The sequence below is a fragment of the Nannobrachium achirus genome, assembly GCF_963921795.1.
Source record: "Nannobrachium achirus genome assembly, chromosome: 24".
NCBI lineage: Eukaryota > Metazoa > Chordata > Actinopteri > Myctophiformes > Myctophidae > Nannobrachium > Nannobrachium achirus.
The window spans coordinates 31369815-31385479 of record NC_137831.1 but is presented as its reverse complement, the minus strand read 5'-3'; the positions used below and the strand labels follow the sequence as shown (position 1 = coordinate 31385479).

Sequence of the window (15665 nt, the reverse complement as noted above, 5' to 3'; positions counted from 1 at the left end):
GATCATTCCTCCCCATGTTATGTAAAACAGTGGTTCTCAACTTTTTCATGCAGAGCCCCCTCCCCCAAATAATGTATAATGTATGTATAATGTATAACCCGGAAGTTATGCAGGAACGCCTACTGAGTGGCAAATAAGTACTTTCTGGCCTTGACAGCCCATACATCCAAATTCCATCCAAATTCTGATTGCATTAAACGACATTAAATAACGTTAAACTTTAGCACTCGATTTTTCCATTCATTTTATGCATGCGCATACCCTCTATTTTAACTGGGGGACCCCAAAGTAAGACATTCCTCCCCATGGTATGTAGAAGACATTTTCTGGCAGTGACCCCCAAAATAATATTTTGACTGGGGGACCCCCCCCCAAAATAATCATATTTGTAATAGGACCCGCCCCGCACCCTGAGAAGCTCTTGGAATTGTAGGAGTTGAGGCAGTACATTTTGTTTGACTTAGTTCCACAAAATAGCCGATCTACAAGCTCACAATGTCCGTCCCCCCCCCCCCCCAAAAAAAAAGAAAGAAGCATGTGATGTAGAATGACTCTGGGAGTCTGAGGCAACGCTAGGTGTATAGGATTACCCGCTGGCCCAGACTCAAGACTGCACATTCCATTCTTATCTGCTCATCTTTACGCAATGGGACAGAGAGACGGAGAAGGAGAGAGAGAGAGAGAGAGAGAGAGAGAGAGAGAGAGAGAGAGAGAGAGAGAGAGAGAGAGAGAGAGAGGGGGGGGGAGGGAGGGAGGGAGGGAGATAAGGAGGGAGGGAGGGAGGGAGGGAGGGAAGGGGAGATATGAAAGGGAAAAGAGGGCTAAAGTTGTTGGGTTTTTTAAACAAAGGGAACCGATTGTCCCGCAGGTTCGGCAGGTCAGGGCGGGTTCGGTTCAGTCGTCCCGGTGATGTCACACTCGCTCATGTTCCGATTTACGTGTCCACTCCACACACACGCATGCACACACGCGCACGCACGCGCACGCACACACACACACACGCAGAGACACACTTTTTCAGTTCTTCCACTCTGTAATATCTAATAAAGCAAGAAATGGCCTGAAAAACGCTAGCGTCCGTTTGACCGGGGTCGGCACTTTGATGTAAAAAAGAAAAAGAAAAGAAAAACGCCTCGTGAGACTTCAGTCGACGCGCGGGTCATAAGGCAGTGTAAAGGCATGACCCACATTAAAGACACATTTTTTTACGACTGCTGCAGAACCGTTAGCATCACATCAGTGGAATCAGCGCTTTTCCAGGCCAAGTTTGTTTGCAACCGACCAGGAATCTTGCCTCGCTCTGGGTTTGCTCACGGCACACGACGCGCTGAACAAGAAAACAACAAGTACAAATAATGTTTATTTTTTTAAATGAAAGACAAATATAACACACCTTTTGTGTATCGCAGCCGCACGTCGTAAAAGCTTTTTAAACTTTGTGTACTTTTTAATGTTGCCGAACGTAATGCCAGAAGAAGTTTATAGTAAATGCTTATAAAGTGCACAGTGCACTTCTAAGTAAAGTGGTACCAAATGTCCTGGCACGGTGTTGGTGCACAGAGAGAGGGGGGCTTTCAGTTACAGACTGGCTTTTGAAATGAGTTTGACTCATATTAACCAAAGACTGAAGAGGACTCGCCCAAAAGCACACTTTACCCTTCTGGTTGTTAGCCAATGGCGCCCTCTAGTGCATAGTTTCTGAACAGAAGTAGATCACATGAATATTGCCTGGGTAGGTACAAACCATAGGTACAAACCCTGCGGTCCTCAAAAAATGTTCGACAATAGCTGATCTACAAGCTCACAACGCGTCAAATCACGATGTATTGTGAGACTGTAGATCGACTATTTTCAAAATGCAATCCAATTTTTGTCTAGTTATAATTTGGGCTTGAAATAATCCTTGCACATAAGCTACATTTTAAGTAGTACATTAAATAATAATAGCCTGCAGATTTAACCACTTAAACCGTGTAGAAATCCTAATTTAAACTGGACCTGATTTGTCTCTCTATTTGGACCGCTTCCCCAAAATACTGTATCTTTGCCAAATTTGTCGATCTGCTATTTTTGGCTTAATGTTCCCCCCAGAAAAAAAAGAAAAAAGAAAAAAAGAAAAGGATGCAAGTATTTAAGTGCAAAATTCCAGAGACGTCCTTGTACATTTTTTAAGGTTTGCTGCCAATGTATGTGGACTGAACAACATCCACTGAAGGACCCACATGCCTCACTAAATACACTAGCTGACTTCAATCAGAGAGGAGGAAAGAACCGGTTATTTAAATCAGCTGATGTGGGTGTAGGTTGGTCAGAATGGAATCTTGCAAGTGGAAGGACGCTACCGCTTTCATTACATAGGACAGCGGTATATAAGTACATATTATGTGGGAGTCTCCAGACTCTGAGTCTCAAACTAAGTCTCCTAATGACTGATGACCCGGTCATCAAATTAATTGGCTGAGGCAAAAAATAATACATATCGTCACTGTCAGGCAGACACCTCGTATCTCCAAGTTTCAAATGTGTATGTGTTTTGGTAAATTAAAGCCCTGCTTCATCATTCAAAAATAGTGAAACAGTGTGCTTGTAGATCGTCTATTTTCACTAATTTAAATCGTTTTTAAAATAATAACATCAAAAGGAAGGTTTTGGACATACTGTACAAAGTTTCCACCTGACAACGACGATATATGCATTCAATTCAAATATATGTATTCAAGGTTTCATGAGGTGCGTAATTAATAGAAAATACGTGTTTTGGGGGGGTGAGATACTCCTTTAAAAAGGACAAAACTGAACAAAATGTCCTCCAAATGAGAAACAGAGATAAACATTTCTATTTGACACTGGCTGACCAGGAGAGAGGCAGGGACATCGACATTTCTAAAATGGTCTTTTGGTGAAAATATCGTGAATAGCAGACCTCCGAGCTTGGAGGTCGGCTATTTCCGGTGCTTGATACCACACTGAACTAAGCATAATCAAGTGAATACTGGAGATGTGGCTTAACGGCATGAATATCTACACAGAGAGGACAATTCTTTCAACATAAGATGCTGCATTCAAATTCAGGAGAGTTTGGACAAGGCAATTCTCTTGAATGCTGCCTTCAGGTATGGCATGGGAAGGGGGCATTTGCATTTCTTTCACCATAGTAAAAAGGCATTCATGGTCTGGAGAGGGCACTTTTTACCAACAGATAAAAGGGCAGGGGCTCAAGCCCCCTTTGATGTCTATGTGTGCACGTGCTTGCGGCTGACTGAAGTACAGTAAGTGAAAGCTGAAGCAGACACAAACCTGGTTTGTAGTTGGGTAGTTCACTCACTCCCGGCCAACTCTCCTCGGTGGGAACTCCAATAACCTGCAGGTGAAGTAGATTCAAACAGACGTCATGTAATGAAAAATGCCACAAGATAGCATGTGCCCCAGAAAAGCAAAAACATCCCTCATTCAAGAGAACAACGCACGATTCATAGTTGCTGTCGTGTCGTGTGGAGAGTAGCAGACCTACAAGCTCACAACAAGCTCACAACGTGGTTCTGTTGTGCGAGGAGGGAGCATAAATTAGGCTTTAGTCATTGATAAAATAAACTAAAATAAACCTCAAATTTAAAATAATCTCTGTCTGTGACTTTTTTGTCGCTGTCGGGTGGAAACCTTATATGTCCAAAACAATAAAAAAATAGCTTAAGTAGCAGATCTACAAGCTCAAAATGTGTTGCTTAGATTGTGGATCTGCTTTTGTGTGATGTCAACAAATATAAACCAAAATGTCAAGGAGGTACTAGTGGCGAAGAGATACAGCAGAACTTAAAGACAAGTCGTTTTATGTTTGGTTGTGTAGTGGAGAGAGTCGCAGCCCCAGCCTGAAGCCTCAAAAGTCTAGTATCTGCCCTGGTTCCATAGGGATATCCCTTTGGAGTGATGGTTAAGATATTGGACTTTCACGTGGGAGACCTGGGTTCGAAGCCGGGTGGGGAGGTTCAGATCACCTCCGTTACAGTTGCACTCGGGTGTTGCGCTCTGAAAATAACGTGCAGCCCTCGGTGCCGTGCTGTGAGCTTGTAGATCTGCTATTTTTTAATAGCTAAAGCATAAGATAGTTGTTAAAGTAATAATGCGTAATAATGCGTTCCCGGTCTGTGTTTCCCTGGCTATGAAGTGTATTATGCTGCTGTATCATCATGGTAACTGAGCGGCCCTGTACTGTACTCACTGCCCAGATCTTCTGGAGCTGTTCAAAGACGTCAGCCACACCTGGGAACGCCGGCGCACCATGCAGCATCTCAATGAGAATACACCCAGCTCCCCTATGAAGAAGAGGAAAAAAGAAACTTAACAACTCTAAAGGAGTTGTTCACCACCAAAAAAGGACTTATTTTCTATCAATTTGTTTTGTTTTTGTCTCATTCCTTGGAAATGGAGGCTGAACAACAGCCAGAAAGGGCATGCACATACTGTACAAGGCCATGTAGGCTGGGTGCTGGACTAAAAAAACAGTATGCCAGTTTCGAGTTTTACTGTGGTAAAACCATAGAAATGCTGATGAGGCATTCAACTTGAAACTGGGAGCAGCACATTTGGTGTGCGGACTCTTTTTCTTATTTATTTGTCTCATTCCTAACCCAATAATTTGAGGGCGGTTCATCGGTCAATAGGAGACTCAAGAGGAAACGGTTTGAGTCCATGATCAGTCCTCAAATGATTGGCTTAGGAATGCGACAAAAACAAAAAAAATCTTCATTAACTCAAGACTGCATGGGGTGTGTAATTGATAGAAAATAAGATAATACATATATTTTGGGTGAAACTACTCCTTTCAACAAGTGGTTGACCGGAGTCCCTCAGGGCTCTATACTAGTAGCGTTTTTCTGATTTCCAACATCTTCGCTGAAATAAGCCGATCAACGCAACGCGTTGTGGGCTTCTAGATCTGCCATCTTCTGTGAAGGTTTTCCCGGAAGATACGGATGCAGGGGTTTAAGTGGTAAACAAAGTACTCTCATCAAGCTCACAATTAGGATTAAAAAACAATATACTGTATATATGTACTGTATGCGCCGGGAGCAACTAGGGGTTCAGTCTTGCTCCAGGACTCTTTGATACTAACTCTGGGGGAGCCCGGGATTGAACTGAGAACCCTTTGGGAACCCTCTGTGTTCTAAGACGGCAACTCTACCCCTTAGCCACTGCCGCCCCTATACATGATGACATTTTAGGGCTAAAGTTACCCCGCTCACCATGCGCTATTGCAAAGCCGACGTGTAATCATTTCAATGTGCGTTGATATTTCCGTTGAACAGACATAATTCATAACGTGACTCTTCTGTGGCGGTTTCCATGGACTCGCTATGCATCTGCGTCAACAACGCTGTACCGTTTCCTTTTGTCAAAAAAAGAAGGCCCTTTGAATGTCACAGATCTCTACAAGCATCAGTGTATTCTTCTGTCAGGTTGTTTTCCCTTTGAAAATGTAAGCGGGTCAAGCCTGAAAAAAGCTCTTTGAGGTAGTGGTTTCCAACCTTTTCAGGCCATGACCCCCCGACATGATCATATTTGAACTGGGGACCCCCCACCCTGACAAGCACTTTGAATTGTAGGAGTTGCGGCATTACATTTTGTATGATTAGTTTTCACAGATAAATAGTGAACATACTTAGCCGATTGATTTACATGCTCACAACAGGTCGGCTATTTTCATTATTTCTGCCTCTTTCTTACCAATGTTTGATCATTTTTATAATATAGTTTGTTGTTCTTTTGACTAAATGTAATGCCTCAACTGAACTCCAACAATTCCAAGTGCTTGTCAAGGTGGGGATTCCCCAGTTCAAATATGATACATTTGGGGGGGTCACGGCCTGAAAAGGTTTGAGAACCACTGCTTTTAAGGGATAGTAAACACAGCCGTTCTCAAACACACAAATCTATTGATTATCTTCTCTGTTCTACATCACAACCCTTTGACAACATGTGGTTCTAATATTATCTGCTGTCTGGAAAGACCTGAGAAAAGCCCGTCCAAACATCATTAGGACACAAATATGTTTTCTACCCCTCCAATTAATGAACCTCTCTGCAGATTTGGGGTGAAATTACTTAAAAAGAAAACCTTCTCTTGAGGCACTTAACTTCCAAGTTTCTTTTTTCTTTTCTTTCTCTGGCTCAGAGAGACGATACGGGAGAAAGAAGCCAGGAGGCTAAATTTCCCTCCACACGCAACTGCCGTCACTTGCAGCCAACACTGCGCTCAGTGTGCTGGCAAAAACACACAAACACTTAGTGAATTAAAAGCTATTTAGTTGTCCTAAAAGTCATGTCCGATCTCCCTGTTATGTTGCTATGATGTACAGTATAGAGGGTATACCCCCACTGCATTGCCTGCATGCACATGGTGACCAAATGAAGAATGTAGGCCTACACTGCAAAATCCTGAGTAGTGATTTAACTGTAAGAGAGGGAAAAAAGGTGATCCATAAGGGATACATTTTTCCACTATAGCAGGGGTTCTCAAAGTTTTTTCAGGCCAAGGACTCCTTAACCCATTCAGGCCTAGAATTATTGAATGCTTTAACCAGGGAAAAACAGCAGATATACAAGCTCACAGCTTGTAGATCTGCTATTTTTGAAAAAGTTGTGAAAATGTGTGCGAATCTTTGAATATTGTGTATTTTCAAAGTGAACTTTTGTAACTTTTTGTAACTCAAATTTTGCTTCTGGGTGGTCCCTGGAACTAGATATTTTGAAATGGGGGTCCGTGGCCAAATAAATATCATTTTGGGGGTCCTTTCACATGAAAAGGTTTGAGAACCACTGACATAGTAGACTCTCAAGAACAGACTAACTGAGCTCCAGTTAAGTGAAAAGGACCTTTTCTTTGACGATGGCTGGCCAGATTGCTAGGTTTTTTTCCAAAAATCTTAGAAGGATTCAAAAGACACTTATGGAATCGGGTCAAAATTCTAATTTCCACGATTTTTCTAAAATAGCAGATCTACAAGCTCGCAGCGCGGCACTCGGCGCCGCGCTGTGAGCTTGTATATCTGCTATTTTTCAATAGTTAAAGCATAAAATATTGCGTCTAACTAAGAGAGGGCAGAAGCAGGAACTCTAACTACATACAGTACTGCAGGGGTTCTCAAACATTTTGATGTCACAATGTTTTTTTTTATGTCACGTATTAGCAAACATTTTTGGCGACCCCAAAATATTATGTATCATCGACCCCCCAGACGAGGCAAATATTTGAGTTACAAAAGATATATTCAAAGATTTGCACACATTTTCATGATTTTTCAAAAATAGCAGATCTTTTTTTTTATAGTTAAAGGAGCTATAGTCAACTTTTTCTTGAAAAAATGATGCTAAAATAAAAATAATGTTTCGAAAATATTTTATAAAAAAATAAGCTTCATATATGTGTTTCTAATCAAAAATGACCACAAAAAGCGTAAAATAATGATAAAATAATAATTTGGGCCATTGTCAGACCGACACTTTGTTTACATTCTAGTCTATAGACTAGGATGTAAACAAAGTGTTGGCCCTACAATGAAAGAGTTGACTATAGCTCCTTTAAAGCACAAAATAATGGTTAAAGTGGTGAAAATCTAAGGTTAACAAAGATGCATTCCCGGACGAGGTGGCACCGTGTATTAGCAGTATTGTTTAAATTACCATATGTCCAGTGCTGTAGAGTAGTCTGTGGAGCCCAGCAGAACGTCGGGGGGTCGGTACCACAGGGTCACCACCTCTGACGAGTAGGTCTGGCACGGGATGGTCTTGGAGCGAGCCAGCCCTGTGTGGGAACACGCAGGAAAATGTGCATGCATTGCACGCATTAAAAAGTGCTATTTTTTAACTGTTGGCCCGGCCCGGCCCAGCCCAGCCCAACGCTAACCTAACCACCAACCTAGCCTTAATCTTCAAAATCCCTATTCTTCAGTAGAACCTAAAGGCCTAATCTTCTTTCTTTTAAGTTATTTTTTTGGCCATTTTTCTGAGCCGTTATTTGACAGATAGTGTAGAGAGAGAGAGAGAGAGAGAGAGAGAGAGAGAGAGAGAGAGAGACAGAGAGAGAGAGAGAGAGAGAGAGAGAGAGAGAGAGAGAGAGAGAGGGACAGGAAACACGGAGAGAGTAGGAGTGTGAGATGCGGCAAACCGACCAGACGGGAATCGAACCAGGGACTAGGGAATGACTAAACTAATCAGTTGTGTTATGTTACAGACCTGCATTTAATGTATTGTTTAACCCAGCGGTTCTCAAACTATGGGTCGCGGGAAGGTGCCGTTGGGGTCGCATATTGGCAACCAAAAAATGTTTTTTTATCAAGAAACGGTAAAAAAATAAAAAAATGTGGTCGTCACCATCAACCGTAGAGTTAGAGCGACCAACATGAAGAGGACGGCAACTTGACTACAACACACTCTGACTCCAACACCGAAGGAGAAGCAGAAACACAACTGCAGAGGAATTATGTTCAATGTGAGCAGGCAGCTTAAAAGAGCCGTGGTGGGTGTTTTTGTTACTCGAGGTACATCCAATACATGGACATTTGGTTCCATCCACCTGTACCCTCGCGGCTCGCAAAGTTGAATTACGGATCGCGAACGAACTTTAACAGAGGGGACATCATTCTCACACAGACACACAACCAGACAACCAGACAGTTAGGGGTAGATGGGGTCGCCAAAAAAGTTCGCTAATATGGGGTCATAAGATCAAAAGGTTTGAGAACCCCTGGTTTAACCGATTTAGAACCGGAACCCCTGTTTGTAACTATACCTTTCAGGACGGGGAACCCCTTTTGGGGTTCTTGTTGCTATGTACAGTATATAGCAACATATCGTCACTGTCGGGCAGAAACCTTGTATCTCCAAGTTTCAAATTTGCATGTTGATTTTTTATTTTTTTGTGTAAAGTAAAGCTCTGCTTCATCATGCAAGACTGTCACACAAAACTAGTGAAAATAGCAGATCTACAAGCACACAACGCCTCGCACAGATCGGCTATTTTCACTATTTTAAATCACTTTTAAAATGATAAATACAAAACGAACGGTTTTGGACACCCAGCAACAGCGATATTTCTTTTTTTGTAAAAGTGAAACTTTCAGGTCGGGTTTTAGAAAAAGTTTTTAGAATGGGCCTCAGTCGACCACAGTGACGCGCACATCCTCTCTAAGCCGTGGGAGTCACAGGGATGTTGGCCCTCACCAAAGTCGGCCAGTTTGAGCTCTCCCAGGTAGCTGATGAGAAGGTTCTGGGGCTTGAGGTCCCTGTGGAGGATCCTGTGGCTGTGGATGTAGGAGAGACCTCTGAGCAGCTGGAACATAAAGATCTGCAGAGAGAGAGAGGGAGAGAGAGACGGAGAGGGAGAGGGAGGAAGAGAGGGAGAGAGGCTGTGTCCAAAGGGTGTCCGAATGTATAGTGATAATTATTATGCCCTATATCAGGGATCTTCAACATCTTCAACACATCAACACTAACCACTTGAATCCTTGCATCACTATTTTTAGGGGGACATTTGCCGAAAATAGCAGCTCTACGAGCTCACTCGCTTGTAGCAAAAAGGTTTGGTGTGGGGGGGGGGGGGGGGGAGCATAAGGTATAGAGTGAAAGGTCAAGTTTACTAAGTATCAAGGGTTTAAGTCACAGATATAAAAAGCTAGATGCCTCATTCGTCTCTGCAGTTCATTGGAGCGACGTGCAAAAAATGTAGTCCGGCAGGGACTGCTGCCAGTCAAGCGACTATTGGCCAATCACAGCGTGTCTTTTCCGAGACTTATCAATCCATCCATTTCATGATGCTGCGCGGCTCAGCTGTTTTTACAGGGCTGCGTACGTAAAGACCCGCCCCCACCTGCCTCTGATTGGTCTAGCAACTTCCGTATGTATGTGACGCACGTGGAAGCGATGTACACGGATTCCCTTGGTCCCCCGATGCATATGCCCCAGAGCCGAAGGAGGCGTCTACCTTTCTATGTCTATGGTTTAAGTGGTTAAATGTCTGCGTGCGCTCTGTGGCACCCGGCACTGAAGCAAAAACTCAAAACCCCATAATCCATCGGGAGAATACGGAATCAGGAAGTGTAATCCACCGCTGGAAGCAATGGAATGATCTGCAGGAAAATGGCTTTAACTCGGAATCTATCTCCAGATCGCGATCTTTGTTTAAAACTAGTCCTCCTCTACGGACCATAACAAAAGCACGGATGGCTGTGGTTATAATTTTTAATTAGCGGGTGAAAGAAAAGACAAATCGCCGGCCATCCAAATGAAATCGGATTAAATCCGGGACAAGTGCTGCGTTCATGGAGCCTCAGGTAAAAACAATGGAAAAACCCCGGCACAAGCTACCGAATTAACTAATTATATACCAGGCAACTACTGTGTTAATTGTGTGAGAGCAATTTATAAATAATGTAAATGACAGTGCCCCAGAGCAGTGTCTGAAATGTGTTTTTTACAGCGTGGCTCTGTAGGGGCCGAGCCGTCTAGAACAGTGGTTCTCAACCTTTTCAGGCTGCAACCCACAAAATAATCCTATTTTAACTGGGGACCTCCCACCCTGACGAGCAATAAGAGTCGAGGAATTACATTTTGTATAACGCGGTTCTATTGTAAAAATAGCAGATCTACATGCTCTCAGCGCCTTGGGTTGCGAGGCGTTGTGAGCATGTAGATCGCCTCTAATATTAGACAAATTGGCCAAGCACACACACACACACACACACACACACACACACACACACACACACACACACACACACACACACACACACACACACACACACACACACACACACACACACACACACACACACACACACACACACACAGACACGCTCGCATACGAAACACACTTATATAAATATATATGTACAGACGTACTTATATCTATACACAGGAAAATGGACCCCACGTTTAAAAAGAACCAGCTAACGAGCTATGACTTCAACTTGGGGGGGAGAAATGGACCAGCGACCAATCTCTACTAGGACTCGGATGGATTCAACGAGATTATGGGGGGGGGGGGGTTTTTGGTCATTTTAGAGGTATTAATTTGTCACGTTAGAAATGTGCAGACACTTAAAATGTATGTTGGTTTGTTTACTGTTGAGTGAGAAAACATTCAAGTTAATCATCTGGCCTGGGGACCCCCCCCAAATAATTTGGGGGCCACAGGTTGAGAACCACTGGTCTAGACGAGGGTCTATTTGTGTGTCTGTCTCAGTCTGTCTGTGTGTTTGCTTGTTGTCTGGGGTTAATCTTCCAAATCGCTGGACTGTTCCGCACCAAACCTCTTGTGCACGCTGCCAGTAGGGCCAAGGAAGTACCTCCATGTATTTCTTTCTTTTACGTGTTGTTTCTGTCGGAAACTGTTACTATTTCTTTTAAATAGTGACACTTGTAGTATGATCAAATAGGGGCGTTAATTTATTTAAAAAAACACAAAAAGTTAGAATATGGAGATAAGAGCTTTCTACCTGACAGCAACTGTTCTATATGATTTTTATTATTTAACTTTAACCCTAAATAAATGAGATACATGCGGATTGCAGACACTCAAGAAGGTAAAGAGAGAGACAGAGAGACAGAGAGAGAGAGAGAGAGAGAGAGAGAGAGAGAGAGAGAGAGAGAGAGAGAGAGAGAGAGAGACAGAGAGAGAGAGAGAGAGAGAGAGAGAGGGGCTGTGTCCAAAGGGTGTATCCGACTGTAAAGTGATAATCAGTGGTGTAAAGTGACTAAGTACATTTACTTAAGTACTGTACTTAATTACACTTTTGAGGCAGTTGTGCTTTACTTGAGTATTTCCAATTTCCAATACTTTTACTTCTACTCCACTACATCTCGGATCCAAATACTTTTACTCCACAACATTTATTTGAAAACTTTAGATACTAGTTACTTTGCAGATATAATTTATAACATTATAAAACATAAATAAACCACTTTAGCCCTATTTTATACCTTGGCTATTTGAAAATAGCCGATCTACAAGCTCACAACATTTTGTACTTTTACTTTTGGTACTTTAATACAGTGGTTCTCAAAGTGGATTCCAGGGACTCTGTGGGTTCCTTTGGGACTCTGTGGGTTCATGGAACAGTGTACAAATGGAACCAAATCATTTGGTTCCATTTGTACACTGTCAGAAACTTGACAAAAATTGAAAGATTTGAAAGTTTGAGAAACACCGCTTTAATACATTTTGATAGAGAGAAACAGAGACAGACAGATATGAAGAGAGACATGAAGGCAGACAGACAGCCGTCTTGTATGGAGTGAGTAAAACGTACCCTGACGTTGTATGAATGCAGGCCTCCTGGGTGTTGGATCATGTACTGAGCCAGGTCTGTTTGCTGCAGGCAAAGAGAGAGAGAGAGAGAGAGAGAGAGAGGGAGGCATTTACAACATGCTATATACACCCGTTTAGGAGGAGAAAATTAGACATCCCCTTGAGTTGACCCGTTATTATCCCTGCCTGCCAGGGTCATTCATTTACTTACGAGCCGTTAAATAGTACCATTTGTGCAATCAGGGGGTCTCCTCCCACCACCACCACAGCGCCTTCTAGAGCCAAAATGGCGACATTACTTGTTAAGGCCTGAGGCAGATTCTAAAAATGTCTTCTAAATCCTAACAGTTTTATGAAAAAAAAAAAAAAACATATGCGGACCCCCATCAAAAAATATTTAGTTCCAGGGATCACCAGAACCAACGATTTGAGTTAAAAAATGTTCGCTTAAAAGAAGAATATACATATACATTCTAAGATTTGCACACATTTTTCAAGAATAGCAGATCTACAAGCTCATAGCGAGGCATGAAGTGATGCCATATGAGTTGTATAACTGCTATTTTGAATAGCCAAAGAAGCATAAAATGATAATTAAAGTGGTTGATTGGCTGAAATTGGCAACCCATGCTCAAAACGTGGCAAGATCTGCTACTTTTGCGGCTATTGTGTGACACTGCTTATAGGCCGTTACGTTACGAAAACACACATCAAAGTTAGAACATGGAGATAAGAGGTTTCTGCGCGATAGCAACGATACAGTATGTTCACATACTCACCACATATTCAAACACAAAGGTGAGCGACTCCCTGGTGTGGATGATGTCATGGAGCAGCACGATGTTGGCATGCTTCAAACCCTTCAGCAGGGAGGCTGTGCACACACACACACACACACACACACACACACACACACACACACACACACACACACACACACACACACACACACACACACACACACACACACACGACCACCAGTGATTCTCCACATTAATCTGTGTGTGTGTATGTGCGTGTGCGCGCGCGTGCGTGTGTGTGTGTTTGTGTGTGTGCTATGTGTTAGGGATGGGACGATAATCGCTATTATCGTTTTACGAGATAAAACAACACTCACAATAATCGTATCGTGGAGTTTAAAATTCATCGTGAAATCATCCTCCGTCATGCACTGGGATCAATTCACCTTTTATTTGCCGAGCTGCATATCCGGTACCTTTTAAACCCCCTATAATTGGTAAAACGTACCTGGAAATAACTTTCTTGATGCAGTCTTTTTTTTCGCTCTCTACCAAAATCTCTTTGCCAACAAATTGCTGATCTACAAGCTCACAACGTGTATTCTTTGGCAAATGTTCCACCTGCAGGATAATGTTCGGGATATTTTGATTATCGCGATAATATCGTAGATCGCAGATTTCTTTGGTCACAACTTTCATATAGTCCCATCCCTAGTGTGTGTGTGTGTGTGTGTGTGTGTGTGTGTGTGTGTGTGTGTGTGTGTGTGTGTGTGTGTGTGTGTGTGTGTGTGTGTGCGTCTCACCTTCTCTGATAGCCGTGAAGGGCACTCCCTCCTCCGTCTTCATGCGGATCACTTTCAGAGCCACCAGGTGACCATTTATCCTGTGTGTGTGTGTGTGTGTGTGTGTGTGTGTGTGTGTGTGTGTGTGTGTGTGTGTGTGTGTGTGTGTGTGTGTGTGTGTGTGTGTGTGCGCGTGCGTGTGTGCGTGCGCGTGCACATGTGCGTGTGAGTGAGAGAGAGAGAAAGAGAAAGAGAGAACAGAGATTTTGAGGGGTCGTTCTAATGAACCAACCATAAAACTCAATAAGCAGAAAGCCAGACATGAGTAGGCAATTTACAATTCAGACATTTTTAACAGCTCAGACATTTACCTAATAGCTCCAGCTCTAGTTCAGAGTAAAAAGCATGAACCCTGGTCCTAGGGCACCCAAACGTTTCAGGCCGCGACCCCCCAAGGTAATCATAATGAACTGGGGACCCACACCCTGACAAACACTTGGAATTCTAGGCATTACATTTAGTTTGACTCAGTTCCACATATAAATATTGTGAACATGGCCAAACAAAAAGATCACAATCATTTTAACCACTTTAACTATTATTTCATATACTGTATGCACTGCGACTCTAGGGTTCAAGTTTTTAATATAAAAAGGAATGGAAGATTTGGAGGACCCCCTGTAGTAACTCTGAGGACCCCCTAGGGGTCCCAGACCCCCTGTTGAAGACCTCTGATCTATGACATCTGTCATCTATAACTTCAGTAGTCTTGCATAAGTAGACTCCATATTCGGGCAAGACTTCACCTCAATCTATCTCTGTCTCCTTTGACCCCCATCTATAGCATACAATTACAGTTTTAGATAATCTAAATATTAAAAAAAATGTATATACATAAATTTATATTTATATACACCCCTACATTATAATTTCACTCCCAGCACCTTATATTTGTAGCATATCGTCGTTGTCGGACTCGGGTGGAAACCTTGTATGTCCAAAACCGTTTTTTTTTTATCATCTATAAAATGTACTAAACTAGTGAAAACAGCAGATCTACAAGCACACAACGCCTCGCATCGCGAGGCGTTTTCACTAGTTTTGTGCGACAGTCTTGTATGATGAAGCAGGGCAAAAGACGTACACATTTGAAACTTGGAGATACGAGGTTTCTGCCTGACAGTGACGATATCTTAGAGATTATGTTGCGAGGAAAACATTGAGATAATAGCCATTTTGGTTAGAACTGACTGAAAATAACTTTGTACTTCAAGTTTAAAATTATACTAAATATTTTTTCAAGTGTCCAAATAAATTCCATATAATCAAATTATCTCGCGGCATCCCTGGACTGCCGTCGCGGCACCCCAGGGTGCCCCGTCACCCACTTTGAAAACCCCTGCTATAGGGTAACACGTACAAATGCGGCTGTACGTGAGCTGGCCTCGAAACACATCCCACCAAAAAAAAAAAATCTCTCCAGCATCCCCCGCACCACCACCCAACTTCCTCTTCCAGCATTGAAAAAGGAAAGGGAAAAAAAGAGAACAACCTCATGAACCACTTTACAACCCAACAAACTCCTGGCGAATCAAACTTCAGAGAGGCCACCGGTCCAATTAAAACCCATTTCCGAGGAGGTGTTTCCACTGAGCCCATTGGTGGTCTTGTTATGGGATTTGTGTCGTTTCCTTATATGGAAGCGGATCATTGCGTGTTTGCGGTCGCCAGAAAGAACTTCTAGGCATGCTCTGTTTTCTAAGCGGTGGGGATGACCTTATAAAAATGAATACGGTTTTATGAGATCTGAGCCTGTTATTATATATAACGGACTAATAAAGA

General features: G+C 42.7%; 1 protein-coding gene across 1 annotated transcript in view; it reads right to left on the bottom strand.

Moving 5' to 3' along the window:
• Positions 1 to 15665, bottom strand: part of cdk15 (cyclin-dependent kinase 15) — a gene marked incomplete at both ends in the record, with an annotated part of 81745 nt that overhangs the window by 36949 nt on the left and 29131 nt on the right. The window contains 7 exons of the mRNA XM_080720309.1: positions 3298 to 3361; positions 4217 to 4310; positions 7678 to 7798; positions 9217 to 9340; positions 12303 to 12365; positions 13081 to 13175; positions 13845 to 13924. Of these exons, the coding sequence (XP_080576435.1) occupies positions 3298 to 3361; positions 4217 to 4310; positions 7678 to 7798; positions 9217 to 9340; positions 12303 to 12365; positions 13081 to 13175; positions 13845 to 13924 (641 nt within the window). The remainder of the gene's footprint in view (positions 1 to 3297; positions 3362 to 4216; positions 4311 to 7677; positions 7799 to 9216; positions 9341 to 12302; positions 12366 to 13080; positions 13176 to 13844; positions 13925 to 15665) is intronic.